This window comes from Lissotriton helveticus, chromosome 9, assembly GCF_964261635.1.
Source record: "Lissotriton helveticus chromosome 9, aLisHel1.1, whole genome shotgun sequence".
Lineage (NCBI taxonomy): Eukaryota > Metazoa > Chordata > Amphibia > Caudata > Salamandridae > Lissotriton > Lissotriton helveticus.
Window position 1 is genome coordinate 614469357 of NC_136070.1, and position 14840 is coordinate 614484196.

Genomic DNA, 14840 nt, shown 5'->3' on the forward strand with positions numbered 1-14840 from the left:
CCCTTATTCCCTCTCTCTCTTTGACTCCCCTTCATTCACTCTCTATCACCTTTATTCTTTTTCCTCTTGCTCTCTTTTCTCTCACTCATTCCCACACTTGACAGGACCAACAGTGGGCGCTTCTTACATACAGGTACAACAGAGCGCGCATCTCACACAGACAGGAACAGGGGCCACATCTCACACAGACAGGAACAGAGGATGCTTTTCACACAGACAGGAGCAACAGAGGGAGCATCTCACAGACAGGAACAACAGAGGGCGCATCTCACATAGACAGGAACAGGGGGCGCATCTCACACAGGCAGGAACAGGGGGCACAACTCACACACACAGGACCAACAGGGGGCGCATCTCACAGACAGGAACAACAGACATCTATCTATCGCCCTCACTCTATCGCCCTCACTCTATCGCCCTCACTCTATCTATTTATCTATCGCCCTCACTCTATCTATCTATCGCCCTCACTCTATCTATCTATCGCCATCACTCTATCTATCTATCTATCTATCTATCTATCTATCTATCTATCTATCTCCCTCACTCTATCTATCTATCGCCCTCACTCTATCTATCTATCTATCTAGCGCCCTCACTCTATCTATCTATCTATCTATCTATCTATCTATCTGACTCTATCTATCTGACTCTATCTATCTGACTCTATCTATCAGACTCTATCTATCTGACTCTATCTATCTGACTCTATCTATCTGACTCTATCTATCAGACTCTATCTATCAGACTCTATCTATCAGACTCTATCTATCAGACTCTATCTATCAGACTCTATCAGACTCTATCTATCAGACTCTATCTATCAGACTCTATCTATCAGACTCTATCTATCTATCTATCTATCTATCAGACTCTATCTATCTATCTATCAGACTCTATCTATCTATCTATCAGACTCTATCTATCTATCAGACTCTATCTATCAGACTCTATCTATCTATCAGACTCTATCTATCTATCAGACTCTATCTATCTATCAGACTCTATCTATCTATCAGACTCTATCTATCTATCAGACTCTATCTATCAGACTCTATCTATCTATCTATCAGACTCTATCTATCTATCAGACTCTATCTATCTATCAGACTCTATCTATCGACCTCACTCTATCTATCTATCTATCTATCTATCTATCTATCGCCACTCACTCTATCTATCTATCGCCACTCACTCTATCTATCTATCGCCACTCACTCTATCTATGTATCTATCTATCTATCGCCACTCACTCTATCTATCACCCTCACAGCATCACTCTGTGCAACTATTCAACAACAACTGGTTCAAATATGTTCTCTCAATGTTTCAAGCTTTATTACAATTGTCACAAAAATGTTAATATTTCACCTCTGTTCTTGGATTTTCGACACAATAAAATACACTGAACATAAGTCTAAGTCACGTACATACAAAACATGTTGCATTACAAATGCTATAGGTGTCACATTTGCAAAAGTTAAAAGTATTGGCATTGTTAATGACAAAGCTATTCATTTTGCTATTTTCAAGACCAACACATAAAAATAAAATTGTCATTTACAAAACCAATAGATCCAACTTTTCTAATGCGAGACCTATTGCATTTCCAATGCTTGTTTTTTTTACGGCCAGCTGGTTCGGATGTAATCTCATTTACGGCTTCCTTCGGTTCGCTAGTGGAGCCTTCAAATCTAAGGTATTGTCTCGATCGCGGAGTTACTCTTGCGTTACGAACAAATAACATATTTACACGTCGAGTTCTTTGACTCGCCTCCATGTCCTTTGGACCACGCCCGGTCGGGTCTTTTCTACTTAGACAGAATTTTCCGAGAATGAGCTGCTAATGGAACGTGCTCCGTTTTTGTCTAAAGTGCCACTCAAAATAACCCCACATGGCCAACATTCAGTTTGCAATCTATGCCTCTTGCACGTTCATCGAGAGGATACCTGTGAGGCCTGCAAATCTTTTAGGTCTGAAAAGAGACTTCACAATAGAATTGCCAGTCTCCAAGAAATGCTTCACAGACAAGCAGATGACTCACTGAACAGATTTGTTTGACAAGTGGAAAAAGAGGAGGCATCAGCTGTCCAAGAGGAATCCTTGCCCATCCATGATTCCGACTCCAGTTCAGACGTGGAACAAGATTCATCCAGTCTCGAGTCTACTCAGAAACATTAGACCTAGAGTACAACTGTACATTATCCAAATACAAAAAAATTGGTTCTATCCCAAAAAACTGCTCACGGCCCGCCACTGCAGAAAAGCCATTGATTCGGAAGCCCTGTCCTCGGGCATGGCACCGAAATTTCGGCTTTTAGCAGTGGACTCCACTTCCTCAAAGTCTAAATCAGCAATAACTCCTAAACATCCCCTTCGGTTCCGAAAGGCAAAAGTCACGGTGCTTGGGGTATGTCCACACCGAAACCAAAACATTTTTCGTCTCCGAAATATTACACATTCGGTCAAAAAAATCAACCCGAACCAATCCTCGATGTTATGCAGGAACGGCTCGCTTCAAGGCAAAACACATTGCGAATTCAACCCAGACATAAGAAAATAATTCTTCGGCCGGAAAAGGCTCACTCCTCTAAAAGACAATTAGCTTTCGAAGAGGCTATAGACATTCCTTTACAACCTCTCAAAAATTAGAAAAAGGACATTGCTACTAGCCCGTTACACATTACTCTACCTGCTCACCAAACCCACCAACACCATCCCAAACAGCCACTCCACCACAAGATTCTGAAGCAGGCAATATGTCCCCTCATTCACCCATCATAATTGAGGATGATGACATGCCGAAGGAGACCCATCCTGGGGATGCCTGGGATGCTTATGACATAGAGCCACAAGAGGATACAGACTTTATCCCACACATCCATCACCACCAGATGATGCCTCTCCCTATCAAGATCTAATAGCTAGAACTGCAGCTTTTCATAATGTGCCTTTACATAAAGACCCTATAGAAAATTACTCCTTTTCAAAATACTATCCACTGCTCAAAGAGAGTCACAATATATACCACTCCTTAAGGGAATGTAACGTCATGCAGATAACAATTTTAAGGACCCTGTAAAGACACGAATCATAACACCATGAGTAGACAAAAAATATAAGGCTTCCCCATCTGATCCTATATACATTAGAGGACAATTAACACCGGACTCACTGGTTGTGGCTAGTGCATGCAAAAGTGTAAACTTCCAAACAACTGGGGACGCACATCCCCCACAAAAGGGGTCAAAAGTAATTGATGCCTCAGGTAAAAGGATAGCAGCACAATCTGCTAATCAATGGCGTAGTGCCAACAGTCAAGCTCTTTTAGCTTGTTACGACAGGGCTCATTGGGATTAAATTGAGAGGGTCCTCCAACATCTCTCAGAAGAATACAAGAACAGGGGTTGTGAAATTGTTTGAGGGGAAGCTAAGCACCAATAACTCTATGAAATGTGCACTAGACTCTGTGGACACTGCAGTTAGCGGTATAAACCCCAGTATTCTTTTACATACAGGCTTGGCTGCGTGTCTCCGGCTTTAAAGCTGAAGTGCAACAGTCCATTCTTATTCTCCCCTTTGACGAAGAACACCTCTTTGGCACTCCGGTAGACACACCCCTTGAGAAAATCAAAAAGCACACTGATGTCACTAAATCAATGGGGGCCATACAAACTCACACGTATCGGGGATCCTTTCGTAGACCCAATTTCTAACATGGTACTAGGTCTGCCTCCACTGACACCACAGAGTCTTCCTATGAAAATCAGGGAAAATCCTTCATTGGTGAAACCTTTTACAGGGGAGCCTACAGTAGAAATAACTTCAAGGGCTGCGGAAATAATACAGGAACTGCAAATACAAACACCAAACAATGACTTTCTTACCATTCCCCCTGACCACTTAACACCTGTCGGGGGCGTCTCCAAAAGTTTTTATGAGCAATGAAAAACCTCACAAGAGATCAGTGGGTGTTGGACATTACCCATCATGGTTATTGTCTGGAGCTCATCACAACTCCTCCAAATATTCCACCTCGTAAACACCTCCAACGTAGATATCAGCTCAATTCCTCAAAGTGACTATAGAACTAGACCAAAAACAATGTCATGGAAAAGGGGTATATTAATTATACTTTCTCATTCCCAAAAAAGACGGCTCACTTCAACACATACTCTACCTCCGACCACTCCTATCTGTAAACTTCCGCACGGTCACTATCCAGGAATTGATTCCACTATTGCAAAAAGGTAACTTCATGGCCACTTTAGACCTAAAGTATGTCTATTTCCACATTCCCATACATCCCTCACACCAGAAATACCTGCGGTTTGTCTTCCAAGGAAAACATTATCAATTCAAGGTTCTTCCCTTCGGAGTCCCCACCGCACCACAGGTATTCACAAAATGCCTAGCAGTAGTCGCGGCACATCTACACAGGCAAAATGTACATGTGTTTCCTAATTTGGACGATTGGCTCATAAAAGCAAACAGCTCCCAACTTTGCAGACAGCATACACAACAGATGCTCTCCCTATCGCATCAACTAGGATTTACCATCAATCTGCCAACCATCTCAAATACAGCCATATTTAGTAGCCGTACTCAACTCTCATTTGAGACTAGCCTACCCAAATGCAGACAGGATACAAAATAGTGTGCCACTAATCCAACACCTTCAACGTGGGGCTCAAGTCACAGTCAAAGTACTCATGCGACTTTAAGGCATGATGACCTCCTGTATATCAATAGTTCCACATGCCCGGTTACATATGAGACCGCTGTAAGAATGTCTGTCTAGTTAATGGACACAGTCGCAGGGTCAACAACATGATCTAGTGTTGGTAGACAGCCCCACACATCACTCTCTGAAGTGGTGAAATCCACAAAACCAATCCAAAGGGTTGCCGTTTCTAGACCCAGTACCCCAAGCCATTTTCACAGGGTAGCTTCCCTGACGGGTTGGGGATCTCACCTGTAGAATCTTACAATTCACAGGGTGTGGAACTCCAAACACAGTAGTCTCCATATCAATTACGTAGCTCTTTAAGCTGTTCTCATAGCATTGAAAGTGTTCCTACCTCACCTACTGACAAAGTTGTCCTAATCCGAATGGACAACATGAAAACAATGTACTATCTACAAAAGCAAGAGGGGCACTCCCTGCAATTATCCCGATTTAGCCCAAATCATTTGGTGCTTAGCGATGCATCACAACATTGATATTCTGGCAGAACATATATCAGGAACAAGCAATCAAGTTGCAGACCTGCTCAGCAGGACACAGCTACAAGTCCACAAATGGGAACTTCACCCCAAAGTTCTCCTACCATACTTTCAAAAATGGGGGGTTTCCACAAATTGATCTGTTTGCAACCCCACAGAACATAAAATTCCCAAATTTCACATCCAGTTTCCCACACCCTCTAACCAAGAGCAATGCTCAATGGATGAACTGGTCAAGGACATTTGCCTATGCTTTTCCACCTCTCCCACTACTTTCAATAGTGGTCAGAAAGGTCAGGCAGACGTCCCTCACCGTAGTTCTGATAGCTCCAACATGGGCTCATCAGCCATGGTTTATACTGCACCTGGAACTCTCCCTAGTCCCAAACGAGAAGCTTCCCCTCAACCCAGAACTTCTCACACAGAACCATGGCAGAATAAGATATCCCAATCCCAGGGAGATGAACCTTGCAATATATCTCCTGAAGTCTTATAATTTGGGTACTCTCATATTTCACAGCAATGTATGGATATTCTTAAACAAGCTCGTAGGCCTACCACCAGACAATACTATGCTGACAAATGGAAACGATTTGCTCTATACTGTTAGCATCAAAAGGTTAACCCATTACATGCACAAATGCAAACTATTCATTCGTATTTGTTGCATCTTCAAGCTTCAGGTCTAGCCTATACTTCAATGCGTTTACACCCTGCTGCAATTGCAGCCAACTTTCAAAATAGGCAACATTTATCTCTGTACAGAATGCCTGTTATTAAGGCATTTATGGAAGAACTTCAGGGACATTCCACCTAGGTTTCCACTTGCACCAGTATGGAATCTTAATATGGTACTAACAAGGTTCCTAGGGCTTCCATTCGAGACACTACATTTGTGCCAAATCCAATATTTGACTTGGAAATTTGCTTTTCTAGTAGCTGTCACTTCACTTCGGCGTGTTGGTGAACTCCGGGAATTAACCTTAGAAGAACCATTCTTCCATCTGCATAGTGACAAAGTAGTTCTTCGAACAAATCCAAAGTGTCTCCCTAAAGTAATCTCACCTTTTCACATAAATCAATCATTAGTTACCTGTCTTCTTTCCGCAACACAACTGTGTTGCAGAAAGAGCTTATCATACATTGGATGTGAAACAAGAATTGACGTACTTCATAGACAGAACAAAAACGTTTAGATAAACTAAGCAATTATTTATTGCTTTCTCACTTCCCCACACTGGAAATGCTATTTTGATAAGCGGAATTTCAAGATGGATAGTAAAATGTATCCAAACTTGTTATGCTAAAGCTAAAAAACTTTTACCTGTTACCCCTAAAGCCCCCTCAACTCGTAAAATTGGGGCTTCTATGGCATTTTTGGGCAATATTCCCCTTGCTAACATTTGTAAAGCAGCATCATGGTCCACACCACACACCTTCCCAAAACATTATTGTGTGGATGTTCTAGCACGTCAACAAGCCAATGTTGGCCAAGCAGTACTACGGACCCTCTTTCAAATAACTGCAACCCCCACGGGCTAGCCACCGCTTCAGGAGAGGGACTGCTTTACAGTCGATGCACAGCTTGTGTTTCTACAGCACACATACCTCGAACGGTTTGTTATCTACTCTGTAAGCATCTGTTCTTGGCATGTGCTGTAGATTTACATGCACCCTCCCTCCTTCCCAGAAGCCTGTGTAGATCAAAGGTTATTTACATCAATTCACATTACTTGCATGGACATCACAATACTAATACTTGCTACAAATCCATTCTCACCCTCCTGCGGCAAAACAATCTAACAGTGGAGTTGATGCCCATGCGCAGCATCACCAACAGGAGGAGTACACAACCTCATGACTCGAACAACTTCTTAGAAGGAAAACAACGTGTAATCATCTTAGCCCAACAGCAAATGTTGGACCTATGCACAGCATGTGAATCTGCAGCACTACATGCCAAGAGCAGATGCTTACAGGGTAAGTAACGTATTCCTACTGAATAGCCAATCCGCCAGTGATGCCCAAACATGCTTTTTTTCTATTCAGAATTCTATTTACAGAGTCCTACTTTGCTATTCTAGTCGTAAATGCTTTGGTTCAGTTGCAGGTGGAGTATGGGAACGGAATCTAATGCACAACATTCTGAGAGCTATTGAAGCATCTGCTGCTGGTGCAAACTGGCGCTACCTGTCTGGCCACAGAGTTGTTCAGAAGAGTGCACATCTCAATTGTCTCTGCAGTAGCTGCCCTCCCGTGAAAGAGCCATTTTCACAGATACAAATGCCAGTCACAGCTGTTTCATGATTTAGTAACTTCCAAATTCTGTACTTAAATTCAGTCTTTTGAACATCACTATAAACAACTTGAGTGCGTCTCCCTCTCTTTTTGATCAGAATCCAAATTCAGGGTATGTTATTTCTCTATAGCACTAAAAATCTGTGGGACTTGAGTTTTGGAGCAGAAAGCTACTTGCAGATTGTTTCACACACAAAGACGAAAACATGAAGAAGCACGAAGAAGCACAACACTCAGACTCCCAAACATGTTCAGATGCCTCACAACATGGTAGAACACCACTCAGTGGACATACTAGAAGTGAAGAACACAATTTTTATGGGATTGATCAGATGTTCCTTAAACGGGGGGAGGGGTCGGTAGAGCCCTGGCTCCCTTGTACTGTTAAAGAGGGCTGTGGACCTACAGTATGCAGTCCGCTTACTCCAACTGACTTCCTCCAACATAGTCTGGTGAGGGAACATTATCCACCCCCTGGTAAGAGTTGCAGTGCATTTTGGGAGATCAGCCTAGTAATCCATGATGCTGTCTGAATGAGTAAAACAAAAATGTGGAAGACGCTCCCTGGACTAGCATATGTCAAGTTAACTAAGCAAAGACACAGAGTAGTCCAGAAAAGCATAAATAGGACAGCCATCTCCGATTACCAATCCAATCCAACAAGGTTGGAAACCAACTTTCCCTACTTCAACCAAAGATTAAAATCACCTCTCCTGGAACAAGACAATACAGTTAGGCTTTCTATTCCCCCTGTTGCCCTGTTGTGGCTAGATGATCTAACAACCTGCTCACCTGAGGGCGATATGTTTGTTATCAAGAGGGAAAGAATCGGCTGTCGATGCTTGGTGTATGCTGCTTGTTTTGCCTTTAAAAAGGAAGATGAATTCCGAAACGCTTTCGGCATGGGGCCTTTATTGCTTTGTTTGTGCAAATTACCTCAGTTGTTGTGAATAAATCCCTGTTTGAGGAGTGCACTTTGCCTGGGGGCCATGAAAAGCACCACTGCGAGATCACTGCGGGCCACAGTTTGTTCACTCAGGCAACGTTGTGTGGATCAACAGGACACTACAGACTGATAGTCACTGTGATGGAAGTTTCACTGGCAAGAAAACCAACTTATTTGCACATACAACTGAGGCGAACCCACAGGAGATAAGTGACTACAGATCCCATCATGCTTAGCACATGCTTTTGCTCACCTGAGGATGATGTGTTTGTTATAAAGAGGGAACGTGTCAGCAGTTAATGCTTGGTGTATGCTGCTTGTTTTGCTTTTAAGAAAGGAAGATGAATTCCGAAATGCGTCTGGCATGGGACATTTATGGCTTTGTTTGTGCAACTTACCATGGTCGTTGTGTATAAATCCCTGTTTGAGAAGTGCTTTTCGTCTGGGGGATATATATATCCACAGCTTTATCAAACATCATACTGAAGATCTATTTCATAACATACAAACTTTCTCCTTAACACGCACATTTACCTATCTATAGGTAGTAATATGTTGAGAACATGCAATATATGGTGTTGAGAATATGTATATAGATATGTATATATGTATATATTTACCATTACAAGATGGCGTGCACTGGGAGGACTGCAGTCCTCTGTCGATGTCGACTGAGAGGTGCAACCTTTGTACGTAATTACCTATATTAAGTGTACCGGTTTTTTCATGTGTAAACACACTGACGAAGGCCTAGTGCTGAAACGCGTCTGTGGCGTACTTGTAGTTAATAAACTACCGTGTGAGCAAGATACCCCCGAGTGCTGTCATTTCTTTCCCGGGACCCTGGGATGGTGAAGAGCGCAATATATATATATATATATATATATATATATATATATATATATATATCTCACCACCCCGACCTATATCTACTGCTGCTCTGGTCCGCTACCCACTGTTATGGCAATAGTCAGGATATCCAGCTGCTTTTAAGAAGCTGAAGATTCCTGGCACACTCCCTGTATTTAGGGAGACCCACCCTCACAGCTATCCAAGTATCAAGTCACCCCTAAGGAGTCCTGGAAATTGACCAGTTACTGCTGTGATCTGGTTATCCAGCCTTTACCACTCTTGCATGGGAATGAATCCGGTTGTGTTTGCCTTATCAAGGGTACCCAGCTACCACTCCTGCCCATCAGCGTATCTCAACTGTGACTTGCTTAGGAGTTTGTACTTTCATGGGCAGTCAGGATTGCACACATTTTCAGTTTTTTTATGCTATGTAATTTTTCGTAATTTCTTTTTCTAAAGTATTATTAATTTTGTTTTACTTTATTGGTTTTATTGTCAATTTTCTTGCCCCCTTTGTAGGCAGAGTGATTTTATCTTAAATTTGCAGGTAATAGTTATGTATATATTCTTATGCATTTCCTTTTTGTTGCCCAGATATTGGCCTGACATTGATGACCATCTGCGCAAGGCAGTTTATGAAAGACACATCCACGTCAAACTTCTTATAAGCTGCTGGCACAGCACCGACCCATCTATGTTCCCATTCTTAAGATCACTGGACTACTTAAAAGACAACAAGAGTCATTACGACATCCATGTGGTGAGAAGAAATTCTGGCACTAATTCTATTTTGCCATTGTCTGTACATGCCTTTTAAGAGTAATTTCAGGTTCTTCCCTACATTGAAGATGATAGAACCCAGGCCTTACTGGGTTGACGCCCAATAGCTTGATTGAGAGAGCTTTTTGTAATGCATGCCAATATCCACCTTTCAGTCGTCCACCATTCAGTCTTTCCTACTTTCACTTGCTTTGAATTATTCTCTTAAATATTGCCTGTCTTCAGTAATTTCAATGTGATAGAGCATGAAAACAGTAAAATAGCTGCATCACTCAGGACTTTTCAGCTTCAACAACGTAGCGGATGGACCCTGAGAGAATACCCTCAGATTTATTTCTCACATTGAGTCCAATAAGGGAACACTTTTCTAAACATGTTTTGATCTGTCGAGTCCCCTGATAGGTTGCCTCCTGTTAAAATAATCTGTTCGAGGCATGTGGGCTGCTGAATTCATATCTAGTGCATAGATCGCCGCCTAGTGTTGGGTCCGGATGATTGCACATTGTTGTTCTGGAAGAGTCTTCGAAGTATCACGCGATAGGTGGCTCCTCCCCTGGACTACAGTGCGCATGGGCATCGACACCATCCCCAGATTGTTTTTTTCCGCCATTGGGTTCGGATGCATATTTGATCACTCAAGTTCGGAATCAATAGAAACTTTCTTCTTGGCCCAAAAGCCTTTCCTATCGTCGGTATTGTCTTCCGATCGGTGCCCAGTTCTGTTCCAGCTCAGTTCCCGAGTCGGACATCCAGAGGAGTCGCGTGGCTCTTCAGTGCTTGAGGCCCGGTCGACGCTACAGGCCTTATTCGACGAACCATCATGGAACGGAGCCCGTTCAAAAGATGCCCCGTGTGCAACTCGAAGTATCCTCACATCGACGTCCACACGGTGTGCAACAAGTGCCTGTCGCCGGATCACGATGAAGCCAACTGTATGGCTTGTTCTCGTTTCCGCTCCAAGAAGACAATTCGACTTCGGCGCGTAGCGCGCCAGGAGGCCCAGCAGACGGCACCTGACCCGGTGAACATTTTCGATACCGAGGGAGAGGAGGCAGACGAGCAGGAAGATCAAGAGCCGATTTCCAATCCAGTGGCAGAGATCGACTCCAACTACGACGCAGACGTAGAAAGGCTCGATGCAGAAGAAATCGTCGACGAGGTAGGAGACGACGATCAGGCCTATGGGGCCACGGAAGATAGCTCAAGCGAGGAGCTATGCCCCATTCAAACTATATATACGGCTCAGGTTGAGGGATCGCCACATGGCCTTACCCAAGATCTTGCACCGAGTTCCACAGTCTCGCCTCCGGGCCCGGCTACGGACATTTCTAGAGAGCCACCATTGGTGAAATCGAAACTGAAAGACAAAGCTTCGGTGTCTACGAAACCGAAAGTGCTAGAGGCGCCGTCGAAACCGACAGCGCGTGTCGCCTTGGTCGGCTCCAAGTCTTCAGACCTGTCGGTGCAGACAAAGCCAAAAAAGGTTGTCGACCCAGTGAAGTCGCTCAAGGGCGTCGAGCCGAAGACTGGGACACCAAAAGCACTTGTCAAGGTCATCGACCCGAAGACTTCGGCGACGAGGGCCGTCGACACCGACAAAGGACTCGGAGCTACAAAGGTTGTCGATCCTGCGCGTCGGCTGGACAAGGCCAAAAGTACTACGACCATCAAGTCCGCATCTGGTGGTGGCTCGAAGGCACCTGTCGAGTCGACGCAGTCGTCCGCCTCCTTCACGAAGCAGGTGTCGGAATCATTAAAACGCATTAAAGACAAAGCTTCCGCTGTCGCTCCGAAGGATACTTCCACGCCGAAGCCTACCACCAAACCGCAAAAGTCGACAGCGCCTATTCAATTTACGCTGCCGCAGAAAGTGGCGCCGAAGGCGTTCGCACCCAAGAAGGTCGTCGAGGCGTCCATGAAGGTGTCCACGGGGCCGAAGCCTATCCCTGCAGTTGTAGGCACAAAGCATCGACAACCCCTGCTGGAGGAGCAGTCGGAACAATTCATCGACGCCGACACCGGTAAACTTTCGATTTACAAACGAAAGATCACACCAGCACTGCCTATAGAGTCCAAAACAATTCCTTTAAAGAAAAAGAAGGATTCCACGGATTCACCAGTTCTTGTTGAACTAATAGCTCCACGTGAGAAGGACACTGCTCCAATCTCACCCACTTACTCAGAGGTGGAGGCTGGGGAAGGTGACTATGATGAGTACAACTACCCTGCCGACACTGATCCTGAAGATCAACATGACACATGGGCAGATGCTGCGGACACAGGGGATCCACAAACTGCCCCAGACACTCAAGTGTATAATGTCAAAACATCACCTACTGAGGACTCAGCGGCATTTAATGCGCTTATTGAAAGGGCAGCCAAAAATCATGACGTCCAGCTCCATGCTGACCCTATTGAGGTGGATTTTTTGTTTGACACCTTTTCCACCTCTGAGAAGACCGTAAAGACTCTGCCTAATCTAAAGGGTGTCTTAAAACATGCTGCAGACATTTTTAAAGAACCCACAAGGGCCAGGGTTATAAACCCCAGAATTGAAAAAAGTACAAGCCGGCGCCTGGGGACCCTACCTACATCAAGGGCCAGTTGCCGTTGGACTCTTTAGTAGTTTCCAATGCCCGGAAGAGGGCAAACTCACAAACTACTGGTGATGCTCCTCCCCCTGACAAGGAATCTAAAGTGCTAGAAGCATCAGGGAAAAGGGTGGCCGCTCAAGCAGCCAATATCTGGCGCATTTCAAACACTCGGGCACTCTTGGCCAGATATGACAGGGCACATTACGATACACTTGAGACCCTGTTACAACACTTGCCAGATGAATATAAAGAGGCAGCAGAGATGCTCATACAAGAAGGGAAACTCATCTCAAATGCTTCTATTAAGTGTGCACTGGACGCAGCAGACACCGCGCCCAGGGCCATTAACACAAGTGTGATGTTGCGGCGTCAGGCCTGGCTCAGAATCTCCGGGTTCAAGCCGGAGATACAAACCACCATCCTAAATCAGCCTGTTAACCCTGATCACTTATTTGGACCTGAGGTGGACACCACCCTGGAAAAAATCAAAAAGGACACAGAGACTGCAAAGTCAATGGGGGCTCTCCAGTCCCAGCAGTTCAGGAGTGGTTCTTTTCGTCGCTCAAGTAATAGAGGTGTTTCCAGAGGCCAGCTGCCCCAGCAAACACAGTACACTAAGAGTGGCGCACAAACCTCATACAACAAACAGAGTAGAGGTGGCTATCGCGGAAACAGCGCCAAAGGCAGAGGTCGTGGTAACAACAGCTCCCGATCCTCCGCCGCCAACAAACAGTGGCGCCTTGTCACTGCCGCCGACCATACAACACCAGTCGGGGGGGAGACTCCAACAGTTCCTGCCAGTCTGGAAATCCATCACCACAGACAGGTGGGTCAGAAAGCTTATCCAGTACGGTTATTGCCTGGAGTTGACATCAACTCCACCCAACATACCCCCAAAACACCGTCTTATGTCCACAGAGCATTTGCACTTATTGCAGCAAGAGGTACTCGTCATGCTGCAAAAAGGGGCAATCGAGCTGGTACCAGTGGAACAAAGAGGCACAGGAGTGTACTCCCAGTACTTCTTAATCCCAAAGAAAGACGAGTCCCTCAGACCCATACTGGACCTCAGACCCCTAAACCACTACATTCTATCAGAACACTTTCATATGCTCACACTGCAGCAGGTTCTTCCGTTGCTCAATCAGGGGGATTTCCTCGCAACATTAGATCTAAAGGATGCATATTTTCAAATTCCGCTACATCCGTCACACAGAAAATACCTCAGATTCACCATTCAGAATCAGCATTACCAATTCAGAGTCCTCCCTTTCGGAGTAACGACAGCGCCCAGGGTGTTCACAAAGTGCCTGGCGACAGTGGCTGCGCACCTCAGGAGACAAAACATTCACGTCTACCCTTATTTGGACGACTGGCTTGTCCAAGCGAAGTCAGCCCAGCAGTGCGCTGCCAACATGTCCCACACCATTCACCTTCTTCACGATCTGGGATTCTCACTGAATTACCCAAAGTCACACCTTCAGCCCGCCCATGTGCAGCAGTATCTAGGCGCGACAATAAACACTCTGGCAGCCACAGCACAGCCAAATTCAGGGAGGATCAACAGCATTCAATTGCTGATACAGAAATTCAGGCCGCAACACTCGCTCCCAGCACGAGTGTGTATATAGTTGATAGGCATGATGGCCTCCTGCATCTTCATAGTCCCGCACGCGAGACTACATATGCGTCCGCTTCAAGAGTGCTTAGCACGTCAGTGGAATCAGGCTCACGGACAGTTAAAAGACCTAGTGTTGGTGACCGGTCGTGCATACAACTCTCTGCATTGGTGGAATCCACACAACCTTTGCAAGGGCCGACCGTTCCAGGAGCCTGTCCCACAGATCATCCTAACGGCGGACGCATCTCTCCAGGGTTGGGGAGCTCATGTACTCCACTACACAGTGCAGGGACTATGGACAACGCAGCAAAAGAAGATGCACATCAACCACCTAGAGCTGATGGCAATCTTCATGGCAATGAAGGCATTCAAGGTACATCTGTGCAACAAGGTCGTGTTGATCCGGACGGACAACATGACGGCCATGTACTACATTCAGAAGCAGGGAGGTACACACTCTCCACAGTTGTCTCATCTAGCTCAGAGCATGTGGAAGTGGGCCATTCAAAGGAACATCTTCCT

The 14840-nt window shown here is 45.0% G+C and overlaps 1 protein-coding gene across 2 annotated transcripts in view; it reads left to right on the plus strand.

Annotated features, from left to right (window-relative positions):
• Positions 1-14840, plus strand: part of PLD3 (phospholipase D family member 3) — a 231615-nt gene that overhangs the window by 197046 nt on the left and 19729 nt on the right. For both annotated transcript variants that reach the window (XM_078660655.1, XM_078660656.1), the window contains exon 10: positions 9918-10083. In XM_078660655.1, coding sequence (XP_078516781.1) covers positions 9918-10083 — 166 coding nt within the window. The remainder of the gene's footprint in view (positions 1-9917; positions 10084-14840) is intronic.